Source organism: Podarcis vaucheri (assembly GCF_965113315.1).
Source record: "Podarcis vaucheri genome assembly, chromosome: 2".
Taxonomy (NCBI): domain Eukaryota; kingdom Metazoa; phylum Chordata; class Lepidosauria; order Squamata; family Lacertidae; genus Podarcis; species Podarcis vaucheri.
Window position 1 is genome coordinate 79,774,036 of NC_138760.1, and position 22,978 is coordinate 79,797,013.

Consider the following 22,978-nt stretch of genomic DNA (forward strand, 5'->3'; position numbering starts at 1 on the left):
GAGGTATATTTATATATGTGACACGTTGCTGTAAAACTTGAGGGAGGCCTGCATAAAAGGAATTTTCCTCTTGAGTCTTTCCGTCTTCTATATTTGGTGAAGAGCAATTGCCAGGGGCACCAAGGATGTCTCCGTGGGAGAGAGGAGATTAAAATTTAGATCATTAACTTTGTTTCAGAGATTCTGTATCCTGTAGTAGTGAGGAAAGAGGAAGATACTCCTCTTGTTGAAGGTTTTTTAAAGCAAACTTTTTTTTCAGCCTGGGAAGGGGAGGGGGTCGAATTATTTTACGGAGAACCTTCCTGGGGACCTCATACGGGTGGTAGGCAGCGCCAGATGCAAAAGTAGGGAGAATAGCAGTTGTGACTCTTCCTTTTGTGTAGTTTTGCTATACCCAGCCACACAGTCCAGAGGTTTCTGCCTACACACATCTCTCTACCATCCAGGTGAAGAAGAAGCATCATCACAGTTCAGACACATTCCGGCCGCACTATTCTTTCATTATGTGGGGGGTGCATTGAAATCCCCGTCTTCTGCACTATCCATGACAGCAGGATTCTTTTCGTGCAAAATAGTCTGGCCCAACTGACGAGAACATTTTCTACAGTGTACTTGTAAGAGCAGGAACTTTCTTGTTTACCGACTCATGCCAGATTTTTATTTTTATTTTACTTGAAGCTTTCTCCTTTGCTACCGCCTGCTCTCTTCTCATTCCTCGGGCCTCCTGTTGCTCAATATGGCAGTGCTTCTTGACTCATTGCCTAAGCCACATAAGACTTTTTGATGCTTTTCTTGTCCTCGCTGCTGTTGCTGCTTTTTTTCTTCTTCTTCTCATTTTGATGCAACTGCTTCTAATGATGGGATCTCTGGGTTTTGGGAAGCAACTTGAAAATGGCCTGATGTGCATTAAGAGTATTATGGATGGCCCCTGAAACGCAGCACTGCAAAAATAATGTTTTTGGAAATAATTTACATTTCCTCTCAGTGTGTGTGTGTGAACATCCAAAGGTACTTTAGCAGAGCAGAAAAGCAGATGTACTAGTAACAAGAGAAGGAGCTCTGAAAGAATGGTTTGCATGAAACGAGGTTTTAATGGCTGCTTGTGTGTGTGTGTGATCACATTTTTTCCATTTCTAGAATGGAAAGCCCCAGTCTTTACAGCCTTTCTATGACTCGGCTTGAAGGAAGGGTTGATTTTTTGGGCATCTTTCTAAATGGCAATGCAATGATCTCCTTAAAAGCTACCACAGATTTCACAATTCTCTTTGGTCATTTCAAATGTATTTATAGCATGTCAGTTTCTTATGGAAGACACCACTTGTGAAATAAATGGTTTTAAATCTTTCATTTTCAGCACTTAAAAAATATATGTAATGAGCTTCTGTGATGCCCACAAAGTTCAGTGTGAAATCTACTGTCCCCACTCTCCGTCCATGTTGTTTGGCGTGGCCAGTCCCCCAGCAGATTTGCTCCTGGGCTCCTTGCATTCAGGAATTCCGTCCAGCAATAGCTTTTTGCCACAGAGATACAGTAAAGGTCACAGGAACGTGAGAAGCTCCTTTAAACCAATTGGGCTGCCCAGCTCAACACCAACTGACAGTGGCTTGTCAGGGTTTCCTGAAGAAGCTTCGCCCAGCCCTGCCTGGAGACCCCTTTTTTGGGGAAATCTTTTTAGGGACACTTAGGCAGCTCTCAAAAAGTGTCTGTGTGAACAGCACTTACAATGCTGGGTGGTGTGGTTTTTTTGCCAGATGACGGTTAAGGAATACAGTTTATATCATTTACAGTGAACATCTTTTTGGTAGAGCTTGTATTCCAGCTGTGTTCTATGTAGACTTATTCCAGTGGAATAGTTTAGCAGTCATTGCAGACAAACAGAAGTGGCAACCTCTTTACATGCAGGGAAGTAAAACCCACTGAACCCAGTGAGCCTTATTTCAGGGAAGACATGCAAAATTTTGCACTGTAAAGTACTTAGAAGGCTGTTTGACTTCCTGCCCTTGCTAATATCCCACACTCATGCTAGTGTAAAATTATCCTGCTCACTATCCTAGCATCGCCTATCCTGCACTCCATTTGTGAGGCAAGTTATTTATTCTCTAAATGCATAAACTATGATTGGGTGTAAAAGTTTAGGTTTGCTAAAGAAGCCAACCTTCCCCTTGGCAGACTGAACGATTCCAAAATGAAAGGTATGGCTTTAAAACTCTTCTCCTCCAACCACAGTGCTAAGCTGGGAAATATGCCTTCCAGTTACCTCAGAAACATCTCTTCTAGGGGAAAAAAAGAAAAGGAAAAAGAAGGAAGCAATTTAGAGCAAAGATGGTAAAGAAGAGCATTTCACGTGTTTCAAGTGCGAAGAACCTTTGGTCCTTCAGATGTTGTTGCTATTGCTACTACTGATTTACTAAACACCTTCTAAATCACCATCTCACATAAGATAATTAAAAAACAGTTGAAAACACAAAAGCAGCAAACACTGTTAAAACAAGGCAAAAACAGTAAGAAGTAGACGCTTGTGGTAAAAACCTCATAATCCAGCTGGGAAAGCCAAAGTCAGAACATTAGAAGAAGAAGAAGAGTTTGGATTTGATATCCCGCTTTATCACTACCCGAAGGAGTCTCAAAGCGGCTAACATTCTCCTTTCCCTTCCTGCCCCACAACAAACACTCTGTGAGGTGAGTGGGGCTGAGAGACTTCACAGAAGTGTGACTGGCCCAAGGTCACCCAGCAGCTGCATGTGGAGGAGCGGAGACGCGAACCCGGTTCACCAGATTACGAATCCACCGCTCTGAACCACTACACCACACTGGCTCTCATAAATGAAGTCATAAATGACTTCAATTGATTCCAGAAAGTGCAGACAGCTGGCCGCTGTTATATCTCAACAGGGATGCTATTCCACAGAAGAGGGGCAGCTGCGCTAAAAGCCCTGCTCTGAATTACTGTGGAGGAGGCTTCTGAGCACTTTGTAACCTGCAGGAGAAATTTCACCACAGACCATAGCAATCTACTGGATGGATAAGGGATAAGACAGTCTCTCACGTAACCTGGTCCAGAGCTATGTAGGGCCTTATACCTTGAACTGGGCCTCATAGCAGATAGGCAGCCAGTGCAAATCCTGCAAGCACAGTGTTACATCGTTTTCTCCCACAAACAACCTAGTTGCTATGCTGTGCACTTGATCAAGGACCAAGGTAGCCCCACATACAGTGCATTGCAGTAATACAACTGTGAGGTTACGTCGTTTGCTCCCATCAGTGCAATTATGGCTAGTGGCCAGGGATGATGAGAGTTGTAGTTCAGCAACATCTGGAGCTCCAGAGGTTCCCCACACCTGACGTATATGGTTTGCTTTTTTACTTGTTGGGTGAAGCAAATCCAGGATTTGCTTGGATCAGATCATGCTTGTGACATGAAGGGTGAGGACTACTGCTCCTTTCTCCCCTTGTTGGATAAACCACCCTTCCATTTTTTGGATGCAACGGCTAACATTTTGTTAATTAAACCTGGATGCAAGCACTGAGGAAGGGGGGGAGTGAGTTTGTGGCCCCCTTGCTTTTCTCCCAGCCACTAAACTATGGCTTATCAAACTGGGAATTGAGCATGCAAACCTGCCCACTGTGTGTTCTTCCTTTTCTGCACTTGCATGCAGAGGTGTGATTCCTTTCACCTCTCTCAAACCCCTGCCAAATAGCTTTATTAGCTAACTTGAATTATGAGGCCTAATTTAAATACTATTCTAGGCAGTGTTGATAGCATGTTAGGGGTTTGTGACTGAAATCCTAGTTGGAACATGACAGTAGCTATGCAGAATGCAACATGGATAAGCAATTTGAATTTGCCTGCTGTCAAGTTTAAACGGAGTTGGAGAGAGTGCAAACTGTGCCCCTCTTCACTCTATTTATAATTTTATAGACTTTATAATGGTTTCCCCCCTTAGTTCTCTCCTAAAGGTTTCAGGCTTTTCAGTCTTCCCTCCTAGGAAGAGTGTCCCATCCCTTTTACTGCTTTAATTAAACTTTCCTTTATCGTTTGAGTAGTGATTGGCTTTAGAACCACACAGTGTACGGAGCATGCCTGTACTGTACAGTTGCATAGAAGCATTTATAATTAATTCCTTTTATTTTTAGTGATTTTTACCTAATAAAGTCTAACATGGAAGTTGCATTTTTTCCCGTTGTCTCTCTGCATAAGGTTGATATTTTGAGTGAGCTTTCCATTAATGACCCAGATACCTCATTCCTTGCTGACCCAATTTAGATCCCTAAGTAGTGCCTATGTAGCAACAGGAGCATTTCCCCCTAATGCGTATCACTTACAGGAAATCTCATTTGCCGTTCCGTTGCACTTTCAACTGGTTTAAAGACCTGCCCTCCTGAAGAAAAGAATAACGTAGTGCTTTGATAGTTCTCATAGTCAGTCTCGCCAAGAACACCCTGAAGGCTGTGCTTGAAAATACAATCCACTTATTCCATTGTGCTCTTCACCTTAGACTGCCGGGTTACTGGATTACTATCCCGGAGCCCTAACAAGAGGATGAAACTGTGAATCACAGTAATTGATATCGGGCCTGGTGCCAGCAGTCAGCCAGACTGGACACTGACAAAGACCTGCCAGGACTCACAAAGGGCTGACCTGCAACCCCCTTGCTCACTGCCTTTATAAAGCAACTAGCTACCTCACCCAGAATGCCTGGCTCTGAGAGGGAGACCCTTGGCCTTCTCCCAGGGTCCTGGTGGCAGAGAAGGGGCCAGCGCTGCTGCTGCTGCTATTGTGGTAGCAAATAATTTTTTAATTTTTTTTAAAGTAACAAAGCAGGGAGGAGAATTGGTGGCGCTGTTGCCACAAAGAGGAAGATTGGTCTCAGGGAGGGACATCAGCCAAACTGTACTGAGGACCTACTGCCGTTTGGCAGTGGTCCTGATTGACGTCTTAGGCATGTTGGGAATGTAAGCTTACATTTTAAGGACCCACTTGAAAGCTGTCTGCTCTCCTTTATCCATGTGTTTTGTCGCACTTGTCAGGTTGCTGCCATGCTAGCATTTAGGGTTAATGTTCTTTGCTCATGTGACCCTGGTAGATTATTACTTAGGATTTCAACACAAGGTAGGGCTCTCATGGGGTAAGTAAGCATGGAGCTTATTATAGATTTTGATGAAGTTTTGCCCTCCTGATGACTCTTCCATCTGCTGAGAGAGTGTGTGACACAGATAAAACATTTATTAGAAAATAGGACATGTACAATAAAAAATTCTTAAGGACTATTGTAATAATATGACGTCAGTGGCAGGCCTTGAATGACTTTTGTGGCATGATGGATAATTAGAAGAGAATATATTACTGAGGAAAATTAACAAAAGAAAATGAAAACAAACACTGTCCTAGATAGATAAAGTGGTAAATGCATAATGGGGTGACGGGAAGCCGTTAGAAATGCAAGCAGAACTTATTGTGATATAATGTAACGAATATTACCATTCTCTTTTCTTTCTTCTGGACAAATCTTTTGTTTGTTGTTTCCTTTTAATTCCAATAAAGCATTTAATAATAATAATAAAGTGTGTGTGTGAGAGAGAGAGATATTATATAGGTTGGGCTGTGACCAGTTATTGACAAGCTTTATTAACTAATCAGCTATTTAGTTTGTATTTTGTTTGCTAGATGGCTGAGTAGAGAGAGAGATGGGAGGTTTTTTATTTGTGTTGAGTAGGGAACGGGGGGGGGGTCCCTTTCTATTTCATACTAGGGTACAGAGATGGCATGAATGACAGAAATATCTGCCTCTCCTCAAGCCATCTTGTATATGAACGGTGTTGGTAGGCAGGCAGCATGTGAGCCGAAGACGTGCTCTTGCATCCTTCCTGAGGCACATAGAACAGACACACCAGAGCTATGTAGCTGGGTAGTTAAAAAAAAGTATTCTTCTTTATAGCAGTTTTATGTCTAGAATGATCAGGTCTTTCCTATTGCCACAGCCCTGAATAATGTTTGTTATTTCTAATCTCGGTGCTTTTAAGAATTAATCTCTTAACTTCCCTTTGAACCTCAAGGTCAGGGTGTGCCCAGTGTAGCTTTAGCTTCTAGCACAGTAACAAAGTCTGCCTGCGGCTTGTAGATTGGAAGGGCTGTGGTTCCAAACTGAGAAAGACGTTCCTGGGTATCCGCAGGGTGAAGTGAGTCACAAAAGCTTGTATTGGTTCCAGTGGAGCTTAGAACTTAAATCCAGTCTTTTGAATCTTTACAAAAACCTTAAAAAATGTGAAGTGGGAGCAGTGGGAGTTGGGATGGGGGCAGTGATGCCACTACCAGGGTCCCAAGTTAAATGGCAGGAGATAAGGTAAAAGCCAGATTGTGAAAGCAGCAAGCCACGTGGCAAGAAAAGCACCAATGTGGGTAGTGGCTGTTAAATCCGAAACCTGAGTGTGACCAGAAGTGTTAGAGACACTCAGATCTCTGCAGAATCCCCTCCCCCCAAAATGAGCTATAGTTCTTATGCTTTTTGAACAAGTTATGTTCATGCCTTTTGTACAAGCCTAACAAATGATAACTTGACGGGGTCTTTACCCTGATTCACAGCCCCTTCCTACTTTGCACACTGAATCTGTCAGCAATCAAGTGTTCAGCAAATCTGGCTTTACAGTGCAGTGCCTTCTGCTGAGAATACCAGCTCTCCACACCCCAAAGTCTATACAGGAAGTAGGAGTTCCTTTTGGCTCAGTCTGTCGTCCTTCGTTTTGCAGAACAGAAGAGCAATGAGCAGCTTAATTCAGGTTTAAGAAGCAGAGCAGCCTTCTGTTGACTGGTGGTACATAAGAGCATAAGAAGAGAGAGCCCTGCTGAATCAGGCCACCTAGTCCAGTCGCCTATGGGAAGTCTGCAGACAGGCCTTGAGTGCATTGTGGGTAGTAGCCATCCTCAATAAATTTGTCTCACACTCTTTTAAAGCCATCCAAGTCAGTGACCATCACTATATCTGGTGGGAGCAAATTCCACTGTGTGAAGAAGTACGTCTTTTCTATGTCCTAAATATTCCAACATTCAATTTCATTGGATGGTGTTGGGTTCTGGTATTGTACAAGAGGGAGAAAAACTTATCCTGAACCTTTTCCAGATTTACAGTATCCTCCTTGAGATGAGGGGACCAGAACTGTAGGTGTGCTTCTAGTCAACTCCTTTGAGTATCTGTGTCTTGTGGCTAACCCCAACTACAAAGGCACACTGGCAAATCTAAAAATACCTGCTTCTTTGGGGTGGGGTGGGGTTGAAAAATAGTGGCAATAAGTGTTCCTGATTGGTGTTGGGCCAGCTGAGAGGTACCCAACTGTACATTTCTATATATCTCCAGCCAGCCACTTTCTCTCCTGTAGATGCTTGATTTCTGGGCAACTTCTTCGTTTGCCTCAGACAATAAGCAAATGTGCGGTAGTGTAAATTGAGAGATCATGAAAAGAAAAGTGATTTTACCATGGATAATAAGGGGTACCAAGATGGTGCCCTCAATATATTGTTGGACTGTAGTTCATCTGCTTCTACTGGTGGAATAAGCATTGGTGGTGTCATTCTGCACTCCTGAGTACGACAGTGGTCTCCACTATGGTAAAGTCTGGCTTCCCCAGACAGTCTTCTCTTTGTTGACAAGAAGCCAGTGTATCAACCCTGACTCCCTCCAGTCATTAAGCATCGGGAGGAGAGGGGGATCGTGCTCTAAAATCAGCAAAGCAAAATGTTAATGCTTAAGACAATTCTTCTTTTAACAAAGAGCCAGGTAATAAAAAAGACAGCAGATCTGAGTGTTAACAACCAGCCACAGCAGCTTTACACCCTGTGACGTAAAGTACAAAAAAGGGTTGCCTAAGTGTTTCATAACTACACCTCTATCTGCTTGCGGTTTCTGCAAGGTTACTTGCCAGCTTCCTGACTTAGATCTTGGAACTTGCTGGTGATGCAACTTGCATCTTTAGTCGATAAATACAATAATGCAAAAAAAGATGTTTCAGTGAAGAACAGATTCAAACCCAAGGCCTCCTTTTGCTGATCACCTCCCTCTTTTACCCCTCTTTTTCTTTTCTGTAACAACAGGGTTACTTATTAGAAAAGAAAGAAGGTTGTATATTAGAAGGGAGTGAAGCATGTAGCTGTGACATCAGGTGAGCTAGCCTTAGCTCAGGCTTGAAAATAGCCACTTGCCTCGTTGCCTGTGGTGAGTCAAGATTAGCTCCAGGCAGGAAATCTTTCTGTGCTTGCCCATATGTGCACAGTGTATGCAGCCCTGACTCCAGTCTTTGATTCCTTTTGGAGAGGGATATGCTTGACATGCAGAAGTTAATGGGAAAGACTGGCTGCCTGAGACTTCGAAGGGCTTCTCCTGTTGGAGTAGGCAAAGTGCCAGGCTCCATTAATGGGTGGTGTCTGACTTGGTATGAGGCAGCTTGCAGCGCGTATGGCAGGCTCATTCCCAATGTCATGTGACAGAGTCCATAGGTTTTCACTTTGAGCAGCAGTGATTCCTCTGGAAAGTGGTGACTGCCTGCTTTCGATGAAAGAATACGTTGTCGAAAGGGTGGAACTTAGTGGAAGGGGAATTTGTGTGAAGGGGCGTGTGCAGATTGCAAGAGGTCAGCAGCATTCTGGCATGGTCCCTGTTGTAACATGACCAAACAGGTTAAAAAAAAAGGCCACATGTGTTGGCTGCCTGACCTGCTGCTGTTCAAGCTGTTGCATTGTTTGTTTGTGACATATTGTTGTTTTCCTATTGTTTGCAGAGAATTAAAGAGACAATTCAGGGTTTGTGTGAAGAATCCTGAAAGTGTTTTCCCTGACCTCTCATCTTCAGATTGACTGATAATTGACAGGCCAAGATCAGGCACATATTTGAAGGCCTGGTTTGTTGTTTCGTTGCTTGTACGCATGTGGTCTAAAGGCACTTGAGGTCACCATTTGCTGTGGTCAAGCAGGCCTGGGTCTGGCCTGTGCCTGGATGGGAGGCTGCTTGGGAACCATATGCATGCTGTCTTGGGCTCTGTGATGGAGAAAAGGCAGGGTAGAAATGTAAGGAAATAAACAAATGTTTGAAACAGGCATGGGCCACCTCCAGGCAAACAGAAAAGCATTGTGGGCATACACTGCAAAGCGACAATGGACTGTGGCTCCCTGGGAACCTTAGGTCATGTGGTAGGCCACCAATATTCCAAAGTGGTATATTTGTAGGTGATCCATAATGCATCATATTTCCCAGTGTGCAATTTGCTTCTCCATCGTGATGTCATTTCTTGCTTGAGTGGGCAGTTTCTGATTTGTAATGTATCTGCAGTTCATCTATGTTTATTCCCATAATGTTAAATGGACATGTGCACCTTTGCATGTGTGTGTGCGTGTGCACGCGTGCGCGTGTTTAAAGAATAAAAGAGAAAGGCAGGAGGATAGGCAGGGCCATCGTGACTGGTAATAATTCTATCTATCCAAACTAATGGTGGGAAGTTTTTTAGGTCTTTAAGAAGGTTCAGATTTGTGTGCAAGAAAATCTAGAAACAGAGCATTAAACTAGGGATGCTGAGTTACCATATATGGCTGTTCATTGGAGGTTCTCCAGCCACCTCCTAACAAACAAACAAACAAACAAAAAAAACTGGTTAGATTGGATGCACTCCAAATTAGAATTTTCATTTAGTTCATTAATAATTGCTCCTTTCATTTCCCCATCAACTGTATACATATTTCCATTTCAGAAACATGGTTCCACCATATCATGTGCTGGCCATTGATGGTTTGCATTGCTGCTTCATTGTGGGATCAAGGGTTGTGGCAAACTTGTCAGAACAGGAAACTGTAGAAGTGCATCACACAGTGTTTTGCAAAGATAATTGAACCACAAAGTTGTGTGTGTGTAGTTGGATGCATCATTCCTCAGGAGCTCAAATTAGAATTTTATCTTTGATTGAACTGCAATATTTACTCACTTTTTCAGTCAGTTTTTAAACAACAGACTGAAAGCTCTCAGATGGTTAAATCGACTTTCCGTAAAAGCAAAAACTTGCTAAGGTGGCATAAGTAGCAGTAAATGAAAGGGCAGGAAATAGCTGCTAGCTGAGGGCATGTTTTGCATCCTAGAGGGAAGTGGACATTTCCGGGGCTGTCTCCGCAGCCTGAGTGACACCCACAGTGACACCACATTCCTAATTTCTCTCCCACCCCTTTTTTTTTGCTGACCAGAAACTACAGGGGATAGCTATATAAGGACAAGAATGGTCGAGGAGATTTGGCAAGCAGGCAGGAGGCCTGGGTGGCTCTAGCCTAGGGGCATGGGACTTCAGGCCTGCAGATGTTTCAGGACTTCAACTCCCATTAGCCCCAGCCAGCATGGCTGGTGGTCAGGGATGATGGGAGCTGTTGACCAGCAACATCTGGGCCACAAGTTGGCCACCTCTGTGTTGAAACAGAAACATTTTGTTATGTTTTTATGAGGTTGAGTTCTGGCAAAGGTCCTTGTGACCTTCTTGGCCCCTTTTTTGTTTTTGTTTATCATGAGTGAATCGGAGAGCGAGTTAACATGGGCACTCGAGGGTTCCCGAAAAACATAGCCCTTGGGAAATGGGTCTGCAGTAGAAACAAAACAAATGATGCAACAGACAGCTATCACTTACCCAGCCAAGTGGTCACTGTCTCAGGGCCTGGAGTGCTTGAATATTTTCTGCCTAACTCAGTAGCTCTGATTATAGGCTGATAGGTACATTCAGAGTAATCACATCGTTTACCCCTCTGGGATCTTGCTTTGCCTTCTCCCTGATGTAGAAATATAGCCCAAGCAGAAAGGTTTTCTGTTTCCCCCCAACATAAAATCCCATGAAGCTGCCTTATATTGGAGCCAACTGTTGTCCCATGTACTGGACAGTCTATCCTGATTGGAAGGTCTCAGGCACACAGGTATTTCCCCTACCCAATGCTCTTAAGTAGCAGTGTTAGATTTGAACCTGAGACTTTCTGCATGTAGCAAAGCAAGTCATGACTCAGAGTATTAGTGTTCCCTTTGTCGGTGGCAAAGTCTCTAGGCCGGGCTTCTTTTTTATACACATACATAGGAGCTGGTTTCATTATGTAATCTATAGGACTGCCAGGTTATTATCATTGCCAGATGGCCCTTTGTATTTCAAAAGGGATTGTCCAGAACCTTACAGCTGTGTCAACATAAAATGGGTGTTCCAATATATGCTGAGAGGAAACACAGTCAGGGATGGGTCTCGCTTTTGAAAACTCTTGCCCTGCCAGAGTTGCAGTCTGACAGCAGCATGCTGGGGTTGGTGGAAAAGGGAGGCACACGGTCCTTGCGCTTTCTGCATCTCTTCTGTGCCCCTTCCAATCTCTTCTGTAACCTTATGCAGTCCGTTCAAGAGGCACTTCCATGAACAGATTTCCCCCTTCAGTTCCGTGATGGAGAATAAGGGTGTTGTTCTCAACAGTGAAGGAGGATGGCTCTAGGATCACAGGTCTGCCATTCCTGCTGTGTTCCTAGAGTTGTGCTCTTGGGAGTGAAGAAGACCAATACATAATGCAGACGTTCTGTCTTTGCACCCAACTCCTTTTATTTTTCCATAACCCATGAAACAGAACTATCGCCTCTTTTCAGCCATAGGGAACGTGGCAGAACCTTTTGCCCACAAAGTGCTCAGATCTGTCTCTGACCAAGAAGAGTGATTAGGGGTTCTCAGAAGGAAGGAAAGCCAAGATGCTGGTAATTGCAACCAAGGAGGACAGCCTGCCTAGGGCCTGAACTGCCCTGCCCTTGCCTCCTTCCACTTGGCTTGGGCGGGGCTTGACAGGCTTCACAAGGACTGTGGCTGCTGCTTAGCACCGAGGACTCCTCTTTTCAACTGTTCTTAATTTTTATCTGTGTTGTTTGAAATGAGACCATATTGGCTGTAAGCCTTGTAAGACCTGCACCCTTCCTTACTGTTCCTTTCCCATCTGGCCTGGGAGAGTGGAGTGCTGACTGACTCCAGCTACAAAAGCTGAGGCTGTTGAACAGATTATTGGGCTGGAGTATTGTTTACGGGGAGTTGAGACAGCTGTTGCTGTTATTGATGTTGTTGTATCTTTAGTTTCAGATCTTATGATTTATGTGGAAATTGTTTCCATTAAGTTGTGTACTTTTTTATTTATTGTTTATGACTTCTGTTATGTTTGTAATTATGTAAATCTTGTCATGTTGTAAGCTGCCTTGAGCATAGTTTCAACAAATTAAGGTAGTGGTGGTGGTGATGATGATGATGATGAACCAAGCATGTGTGGGCCTTACCAAAGTATCTGGGTTGGCGGGAGAAGGTGGCAAGTTCCTCACCCTTGATTTAGAAAAGGTCTGGGTGGCCCAACTGCAGCCCCCTAGACCTCCTACCCTCTCTCCAGCTCTTGGGAATGTCTTCATCACACCCTCCTCAGGTGCTTTTGCCTGGCTAGAATGCATCCTTGATAAGTTTCCTCTCTTTTTGGGGGGGCAGGGTGGGCAGGTGTAGAAACTTTTGGCTTGCATGGCTGAGATGTATACAGCCCACTGTACAAAGACAAAGGCTCTGCCCACCACTGTCCTGTAACCTCCAGAAAGTTTGCCTGCATGTGGTTCTGGGGCTGCAGAAGGTTCCCTTAGCCCTGGTTGTAAATGACCGATGCTGCGTTTAAGTGCCACATCTTTTTGCTCACAGTTCTTTCGTTTTCTCTGCCCCGCCCCCTCCAACTTGCAGAGCAGTTGGTGCTTGGAGCCTACAAAGAACTGTCTCGACGTTGGGATAAGGACTACGACTCATTTGTGCTGCCGCTGCTGGATGAGCTGCAGCCGTGCTACATCCTCTACCGCCTGGACACCCAGAATGCACAGGGCTACGAGTGGCTCTTCATCTCCTGGTCTCCTGACAACTCTCCTGTAAGCCTCTGCTTTGTTTCTGCTTGACTTTAGCCTCCTATGGCTCAGAGCTGAACCGGCATGGGTAGCTGGTTTATGCAGTGGGTTGTAGGTGAAAAAGTAGGTCCTGTTCCCTTCTGGGAAGAGGATCATGCAGCCAATGCAAGACTGAACACGGTCCCTCCACCCACCAGCTGGCATCACCAGTGATGGGCAGGTGGGCACAGTTTGGGGAACATGGCCTAGAGGGCTACGATCAGCCCATAGGCCAGGGGTTCCCTACCCCTGGTTTAATATCATGTGGAAATTGGAGGTGATTCTTTCTCACCATGTTTAGGAATTCATTCAAAACAGACTTTACAGAACAGTCCAATGGACCATCACTTGATTAAAAAGCAACAACCCTACAAACAGAGATGATAACCTTAAGGACTTAATGTATCCTATTGTTTCATCATATAATATTTCTGTGGACAAGGGTAAATACGGAGGGTTGTACTTATCTACTGCCATTTACACATTCTTGCATTCCCAGGCATTTGTGTTGTGAACTACTCTGAAAGAATCTTGCAGAACTCTTGCTCCTATAATCTCCGCTCTTATTAGACTAGCATGCCATCTGGAGGCCAACACAGGCAATGTTTTAACATGGCTTGTCATTTCTGTGAGAAGTGCTCCCATTCTTTTCCCCTAGCTCTTTCCCAGATCACCCCAGGTTTCTTTAAAGGATCGTCAGCTAAATCAGTGGAAACATTCTCCCCCGTTTATGTATTGAATGCATTTCTGTGCCACCCTTTATCAAAAAGTCATTACAGGGCAGGTCACAATAAAAATTGGTAAAAACAGTTCGTACCCTTAAGCCAACAATTTAAACACCAGAGCCAGCTGAAATAAGACAGCCTTTTAAAAACACCCGTTTGCAAATCTCCACCTAAAAGCTCACTCCCCTACAAAAGCCTGGAGTGAATAGGTATGTTTTTGGACGGTGGCAGAAAGCAAGGTACGTATGGTGGCACCAGCCATATCTCAGGAGGGAAGGAGTTTCACAGCTGCTGAAGAAGTAGCACCACAAATAAAGTCCTGACCCTGGTCACCACACACACAAGGAAGAGTAATATAAATAAATAAAATGCAGACCACACATTACTCCAAAATGTTTTTTGCATAGTTAAAACCTTTGATGGCTAGAATATGGAGGGGTTGTGTGGAGATTGACACTGCCCGAATTCTGACTGTAGTTAGCTGAAGGGGAATGTACGACACCCATGTTTAAATCGGCACCCGTGTTTATTTTTTTTTTTTTAAATACTTTTTATTATATTTTCTTCATCATACACAACCAAAAAGAAAAGCACAACCAAAAAAAGACATTAAAAGTTAGACAGAAGAAGGAAAAATAAAGAGAGAAAAGTGAAAGAAAAGAAAAAACACATACGTTGCATCGACTTCCCTCCCTCCTGATTTCGGGTTTCTATTTTTAATAAAATCATATTACAGCTGGTGTTAGTTTTTAGTTTATAACATCGGAAGAGTTAAATCGAACCTACTGCAGTTGTTGTGTTACCAGAGTTGCCTTCACTATATACCATAAATTTATTCCAATCCTCTTTTAACTTTGTATTTTTTTGATTTCTGATTCTTTGCGTCATTCTTGCCAATTCTATAAAATCATATAATTTCAGTTGCCAATCCTTCACCGTTGGTGTAATTGGGTTTTTCCAGTTTTGGGCGATTAGCATTCTAGCCGCGGCTGTTGCGTATTGGAACAGGGTTTTGTCTTTTTCTGGTATTTCTTTTCCAACCATCCCTAGTAAAAAGGCCTCTGGTTTCTTGGGAAATGTGAGTCTAAGTATTTTTTTTAGTTCATCATATATCTGATTCCAAAATTTTTTTATTTCCTCACATGTCCACCACATATGTATAAAATTCCCTTCATTTGTTTTACATCTCCAGCAGGCCTTGTTACCGGTCTTGTACATCCTATTTAATTTTTCTGGTGTTAAATACCATCTGTATATCATCTTTTCTAGATTTTCTCTAATTGCCACACTTGCTGTGAATTTTATTCCCTGATTCCATAGCTTCGACCATTTCTCGTATTCTATGTTGTGTCCCAAGTCTCTAGCCCACTTTACCATAACCTCTTTAGTTTCTACATCTTTTGTATCCTCTTCCAATAAAATATTATACAATTTGGATAATAATTTAGATTTGCTTTCAATTATTTCGATTTGGAATTTTGATTTCTTTTCATTCATTCCTACTTTCTTGTCTTCCGTCCATCTTGCATTGATCTGATGGTACTGTAGCCAACCCTTCAACTTTCCTTTCAGTTCCTCATACGGTTTTAATTTCCAATTTTCATGGGAGCGTGTCAATAAATCTTCGTATGTTAAGTTTTTCTCATCCAGATTTGTTTTTTTAACTGATAAGATGTCTATTGGGGACAGCCACCAGGGTGTTCTTGGTTCTAACAGTTTTTTATTTCTTTCCCAAACTTCATATAATGGCCCTCTAATGATATGATTTGAAAAACCCTTATGTGTTTTTCCTTTATTTAGCCAAAGGTATGCGTGCCAACCCCACCTGTTGTCTACACCTTCAAGTTCCAACAGATCCGTGTTCTCCAAAGTTATCCAATCTTTCACCCAACTTAGGCAAGCAGCTTCATAATATAATTTTAGGTTGGGTACCGCCATCCCCCCTCTCTCCTTTCGGTCTGTAAGTAGTTTGTATCTGATCCTTGGTCTTTTTCCCTGCCATATAAATCTTGAGAGTGCTTTCTGCCAATCTTTAAATATTTTGGTCCCTCTAATGATCGGGATATTCTGAAAAAGGAACAACATCTTGGGGAGAGTGTTCATTTTTATCGCCTCCATCCTACCGAGCCACGAGAGGTTAACTCTGCTCCAAACATCCAGATCTTTTTTAATTTTATTCCAGGTCGTTGTATAATTATCTTCAATTAAATTTATATTTTTAGGTGTAAGCCAAATACCTAAATATTTTACTTTTTTAGTCACTTTAATTCCATGTTGGCTCTCTAAATTTTCTTTTATATCATTTCTCAAATTCTTTGTTAATATTTTGGTCTTTGATTTATTCAGTTTAAATCCTGCTAATCTGCCATATTCTTCTAATATTTCCAGCGCCTTTTCGATGCTCCCTTGCGGTTCTTCTACGGATAACATCAAGTCATCTGCGTAGGCTTTTAGTTTGAACTCTTTTGATCCTATCTTGATCCCTTTGATCTCTGGTGTTGATCTTATATTATTTGCCAAAACTTCTAAAACCGTAATGAATAAGAGCGGTGAGAGGGGGCAACCTTGCCTGGTTCCTTTTTCAATTTGAAACGTGTTTGTAAGATTGTTATTTATCACCAGTTTGGCAGATTGGTTTGAATATATTGCCTGTATTCCTCTCAGGAATTCTCCCTCTATCCCAGCTTCTTCCATGGTCTTTAGTAGAAACTGCCACGAGATATTATCGAACGCCTTTTCGGCATCTATGAAAATCAAGGCCGCTGGTATGTTGTTGTTAGTTTCCAGATATTCGATTAGGTTTATAGTGTGTCTCACATTGTCCTTCAGGAATCTATTTGGTAAAAAACCTGCTTGGTCTTTATGAATTAAGTTCGATAGGCACTTTTTTAATCTATTTGCCATAATATCGGCGTATATTTTGTAATCGTTGTTCAATAGGGATATTGGCCTGTAATTTTTAATACACATTTTATCTACATCCGGTTTTGGAATTAATGTTATGAAAGCTTCCCTCCACGACTCAGGTATTTTCCCTCCTCTCAAGATGTTGTTCATTGTATCACAGAGCACCGATGATAGTTGATTTCCTAAGACTTTATAATATTTGGCCGAAAGGCCATCTGGGCCTGGAGCTTTTCCTGCTTTCATTTTTTTTATAGCATTTTGAACCTCTTCTATGTTAATGGGTTTGTTTAGTTGAAATCTTTCTTCCTCCCCGATGGTCTTTCCTTTGTGTCTTTTTAGATATCTTTCTATTTGCGTTAGGTCCTCTTCCCCCTTCTTATATAATTCTTCATAGAATTCCAAAAATTTCTTTTGTATTTTAATTGGATCTACTATCAGATCTTCCTCTACTTTTATTTTATTTATCATATTCTGTTTCTGTCTTTTTCTCAATTGCCAGGCCAAAAATTTCCCTATTTTGTTCGCTGACTCAAAGTATCTTTGCTTCATTAGTTTGATTTTCCATTCAATTTCTTGACTTGTCAGCATTGAATATTGTGTTTGTAACATTTTTATTGCTCGGATACTTTGTTCATCCTTCGGGTGATCTGTTAATTTTTTCTCATGCTCTCTTAGCTGCTTAAGTATTTCTTCTTTCTTCTGCTGTCTTATCTTCTTCTTGTAGTTGTTTTGCTGAATAAATAGACCTCTTATCACCGCCTTACTAGCGTCCCAGACCACTTCTATGCTTGTTCCTGTATTTAGATTTAAGTTAAAATATTCTTTTAGGGTGGTTTTGGCCTTTTCAATAACATCGTCATTTTCTAATAGGTATTCATTTAATCTCCATCTGAAACTTCCCTGTGTTATCCCTTTAATTTCCAAAGTTGTCATATTATGATCCGAAAATGTTCTTGGGTGAATTTCGCAATTTATTGTTCTTAGGGTAAGTGCTCTCGAGGTCCAGATCTGATCTATTCTGCCCCAGCTTTTATGTGCTTCGGAAAAGAAGGTGAACTGCTTTTCTATTGGGTGTTTGTATCTCCATATATCTATTAAGTCTAGGTTTTCTTCCAAATCTTGGAATGATTTCGGCAACTTTCCTTGATTTTGTTTTCTATTTTCCGTTTGTCTATCCCTTTCTGGTGACGGCACCGCGTTGAAGTCTCCCAATAGAATCGTCTTGTTGTCATCTAACTCTAATAATACTTGTTCTAATTTCTTGAAAAACTCAGATTTGTTTGTATTTGGGGCATAAATATTAACTACATTAATCTTTTCTCCCTGGAAATTGATTTGAACCCCTAGTATCCTCCCCTCCTCATCCTTGTATATCATTTTTGGTTCCCATTTTTCCTTCACATATACTACCACCCCCTTTTTTTTTTCTTCCGTAGAGTTTATAAATTCTGTGCCCAAGAGTTTGTTTGTTAAGACATGTTTATGCTTTTTAGCTACATGAGTTTCTTGAATACAGATTACATCCGGTTTTTCCTTTTTCAACACATTTGCAATTTTATTCCTTTTAGCTTTTTCGTTCAAACCGTTTACATTCCATGTTACGATTTTAAGGTTCATTATCACTTTTATCTACTGATGAGTCAGTAATTTCCCGGTTTGGTTTTTGTCTGTTTAGATTCGGGTGGTTTTGTCTTCTGTTTGTTCTTCGACCTCTTCCTCCTCCTCCTCCTCCCCCCCCTCCCCCTCGTCCCCTCCTCCCCTGGCTCCTCCCTCCCTCTCTAGTCTCTCCTCTAGACACCCCTCCCTTCTTTCTTCCCTCTCTCCATCCCTCTCCCCATATCTTTCCTCTACCCCCCCGAGGTCCTTTTCATATCTACGTAGAAATTTACTGACTTCCTGATTGTCAGTTATCTTAAATCTTTTCCCTTTGTAAAAAAAGGAAATCCCTTCTGGGAATTCCCATCTGTGTTGTATGCCATTTTTCCTTAAAATGCCGACTATTTGTTTGTAGCCCTCTCTTTTTCGAAGTAGTCTAATTGGGATTTCTTTGAGGATAATAATTGGTTTTCCATCGATCACCAATTTCTTCTGGTAGCTCTCTCTCAAAATCATATTTCTCATGTCTATCGATCTAAAGATCACTAGGCAGTCTCCTGGGACTTTTTTCAATCTATTTTGTTTGGGTCTTATTTTTATTCTAAAAGCGTTTTCTATTTTTTGCGCAACCTCTTCTTCTTTCAATACAAGCCAAGTCGCAAGTTCTTTAATCATTTTCCCTTTTATGTCTTCCTCTCTTTCTTCCCCTATTCCTCTGAATTTTAGGTTTAACTGCTTTTGTTTCATCTCCATCAAGGCTAGGTTGTCTAACACCTGTTCTTGAGTTTTACTCAATTCTCCAAAATTTTCTTTAGTTTTTTCAGCTTCTTTTCTCTGGTCTCTCAAATCTTTTTGCATTTTTTTATTTAGTTCTTCTAAAGACTTTGTTTTGACTGTTAAATCTTTTATTTTGTTTGAGAGTTCCCCTGTAACAGCTTCAATCTTTTTATCAAAGGATTCCTGCATCTCTCCTAACTTTTTTTCTATACGTGTCTCATTCTGTCTGAATTCCTCTTTTATTTTCAGCCATAATGCATCTAAATCTTTTATTTCCTCTTGCCTTGAAATTCTCCTATCCATTGGTGTTCCCACAGCCTTCTTTCCGTCTCTCCCCGTCATCTGCCCACCCCCCTCTCCTCCCCGCCACCCACCCCTCACAATGAGTTAATTTAAGGGTTTTTTAAAATTTCACCGGCAGGACATGCAATCTTAGGTATTTTAGATATCACAAAAACAGTTACGTTGACCTGTTCCCTGAATTCAAACAATATTTATGTTAATGATGTTTTTTAGGTCAACGTAGAACTGAATTTCCGTTGAGTAATAAAGGTGTAAAAAAGCCAAAAATAAAAAAAGGGGGAAATGCTAGGATATGCTGGAGGTATGACCCAAAGAAGAAGCAATAGAAAAGCAATAGAAAAGTTAATACAGTCTAAGTAAATCAGGTGATATGAAGGTGATATGAAAGCTTCTCTTTTGGTTTTCAGCCACTTGTTTGGCTTAATCCATTCCCCTGTAAAATAGGTTCTTGTCCTATTTTCACTGGGTCAGCCGCGTGTAGTGTTGCTGCCTGGATATGTAAACAAGGGTTCTTATCCTATTAATATTTCCTTAAATACAGCCAACAGTCAAAGGGCTTGAAAATAGGGGGGGTGGGCATGGGAAGGGGAAGGGGAGGGACAGGAGGAGAGGGGGGGTAACAAAGGGGCAGACGCCGAAACAGAGATTCCTGGAGTTTCGGGGTTTCTCTGCCAAGTTTGGATTTCTCCAAGAAGGGGGGGGGGGAGTTTAAACTCAAAAAAAGAAAAGGGAAAAAAAAAAAAAAAAAGAAAAGTTTAGTCCCAGTCTCAAAAAGGAGAGGTCTAATCCCAGTCTCAACAAGAAGAGGCAAAAAAGCGGCTAATTCAGCGGCGCAGGTTCAATCCAAAAAGAAAGAGGCAAAAAGATCCTTCCCAGTCTCTAAGTCCTTTGCGGAGATCGGTTTCAGGTAGGTCCAACCGGACAACCCCCCAGATAGAAGCAAGCTGTTTCTTCTCCCACACAGGGGCTTGCGCACTGTGTTCCTTTTAATATTAAACAGTATGGCAACAGGCTACAAAAGCTGAGAAGCCACAGAAGCTGGAGAGCCAAAAAGAATGCAGGTACAGCAGGTCGGGGTAGTTTTAATCCGTCATGTGAGTTTACGGAGCGTTCTAGAGTTTCTCCGTTCGCTCCTCCCGATTTCCCCTTCAAATTTCTATCCAGCTCTCCGATAGTCCACTTTTTCATACAAAGTCTCTAGAATTTCCTTTCATTTGTACACTTCTTTTAGTAGTTACTTTACTTTGCCCCGCGGAATCCCTGGCGGGGACTTCCCTCTCTTTGTTCTACAGCGGGTGAAGCTTGTTACTTTGTCTCGCTCTTCCGATTAGCTTCCCAGCGCCATCTTAACCCCGAAATACAGGTCGGGCTCCTTAACTTAATCCATTAACATCCACTGCACCTTAAGGTCTATTTGTCTGATTTTTACAGTTCAGCATTTATCTTTCAATTCCAAAGGCAGCAGTTCTGAAAAATTTCGGAAGTCTGTCGCCACTTTTCAGCGGGGGCTCGAGACATAGCTGCGCGGGGTCGCAGAGCTTACCGGAATGCGTCTCTCGGTCCCATTGCTTCAGAATCCTCCCCAGAATAGAGAAGAATCCAAAAGGCTCGGACCTCTCCGACGCTGCTGGCAGCACTTCCTACCAGGGGGCCCCCCTGGAAGTTTTGGGGTCGCAGTGCCTTTGCGTTGCCCCTCAAAACCCCCGCGCAGTTCGGGGAAGTCGCACAGCAACTTCTCCGCGCTCCCGTACTGCTGGCGATCCAAACCGGAAGTCTCGGCACCCGTGTTTAAATCACCACCTTGTTACATTTTCTATGAAAGTGAAGTTGATAAATATTTTAATAATACAAAATCATAAAACTCCTAAATCAGCCTTCCCCAACCTGTGGCCTCCAGATGTTGTTGGACTCCAGTTCCCATCAGACCCAGACAGCATAGCCAATAGTCAGGGATGATGGGAGTTGGAGTCCAGCAACATCTAAGGGGGCCTCAGGTTGGGGAAGGTTGCTGTGAATCCTTGGGGCTCCCATATGAATTTGCCTGTATTTTGAGATTTTCCGTGGAGGTTCTGATCTGGATCCTTTTCTTCTCTTCAGTGTAGTGTATGGTTACTCTCTGGAACAAGGCCTTTTTAACAGTGGCACCAGAAATGTTGCCAGAATTGTGGAACTCCTTCCTGGGAAGTTTTACTGTGCTAACATTTAGACAGGCAGCAAAGGAGGTGCTTTTTTCAGAAGGTCTGCAGGACTGAGTTTGAGGGAATACAATATGTTTGTCCTGCTGACTTTCTTTTTACCATTTAACCAATGAGTTACTAATTTTCTTCTGTTCTGCTTGTGGCATTTTGCCTTATTCATACTTTTAAAAAATATTTGGATTTTAAATTTGAGCTGCTTTAAGATTTTTATTTTTAATTCAAATGGCAGAATGTAAATATTTTTATATTGAAATACGTATATTTCTGTGTCTTACCTGTGCTAACAGCATTCATATTTAGCCACCAACAGTATGAGAGAGGGTCAAGTTATTTTTTTTCCTCGACCAGGGGTGGAGGTTTACCCAAGTATCAATAAACTTGAATATTTCACCCAGTTATTAAAACATAAAACCCTGCTAGCTGTGAAGGCAGTTAAGGTAAAAAGTTTACAGTAATAGGAACAATAGTTGCTAACCATCCCCCAAGTCCTGATGTTGAACTCTGTGATAAGATCATCCATAATACCTCCTGGGGAATAGCTGCCAGTTCAATTGACTCTGTGTAATTGCTTATATTGGCAGCTCTATAAATTTTATACTTGCAAGCCCTCACATGGTTGACTTTCTAGTCTGTCTGAATGTATTTTGGAACAGTAGTTTGAAGATGGCTATCTAAAAATATTAGCAAGGGGACATATCCCTTAATAAAGAATGTGCTCAGAACACACAAATGTAAAACCCTGCAGTTACAGCATTCCATGACCATTGTAATTGGGAGACTACTGCATTGCGCTCTATGTGGGGCTACCTTTGAAGGTGACTTGGAAACTACAACTCATCCAGAATGCGGCAGCTAGACTGGTGACTGGGAGCAGCAGCTGGGACCATATAACACCAATCCTAAAGGATCTTCACTGTCTCCCAGTACATTTCCAAGTACAATTCAAAGTGTTGGTGCTGACCTTTAAAGCCCTAAACAGCCTTGGCTCTGTATACCTAAAAGAGCACCTCCACCCTCATCGTTCAGCCTGGACACCAACATCCATTTCCGAGGGCCTTCTGGCGGTTCCCTCACTGTGAGAAGTGAAGTTACAGGGAACCAGGCAGAGGGCCTTTTCGGTAGTGGTGCCTGCCCTGTTGAACACCGTCCCATCAGATGTCAGACAGATAATTCACTATATGACTTTTAGAAGACATCTGAAGGCAGCCCTGTATAGGGAAGTTTTTAATGGCCGGTGTTTTATTGTGTTTTTAATATTGTGTTGGGAGCCACCCAGAGTGGTTGGGGCAACCCAGTCTGATAGGCAGCTGCTGCTGCTTCTTCTCTTCTTCTTCTTCTTCTTCTTCTTCTTCTTCTTCTTCTTCTTCTTCCTATGTTTTCATACTCACGGAATGACTTGTCCTTGTCAATGATGTTTCTCTCTGTATGACCAGGTTAGACTGAAGATGCTCTATGCAGCAACCAGAGCAACAGTGAAGAAAGAGTTTGGAGGAGGGCATGTGAAGGACGAGCTCTTTGGAACAGTTAAGGTACGGCAATTTGCAGC

The 22,978-nt window shown here is 42.3% G+C and overlaps 1 protein-coding gene across 3 annotated transcripts in view; it reads left to right on the plus strand.

The window, feature by feature from the left end:
• Positions 1–22,978, plus strand: part of TWF2 (twinfilin actin binding protein 2) — a 67,957-nt gene that overhangs the window by 21,670 nt on the left and 23,309 nt on the right. For all 3 annotated transcript variants that reach the window (XM_082214571.1, XM_082214572.1, XM_082214573.1), the window contains exons 3-4: positions 12,733–12,911; positions 22,866–22,961. In XM_082214571.1, the coding sequence (XP_082070697.1) occupies positions 12,733–12,911; positions 22,866–22,961 (275 nt within the window). The remainder of the gene's footprint in view (positions 1–12,732; positions 12,912–22,865; positions 22,962–22,978) is intronic.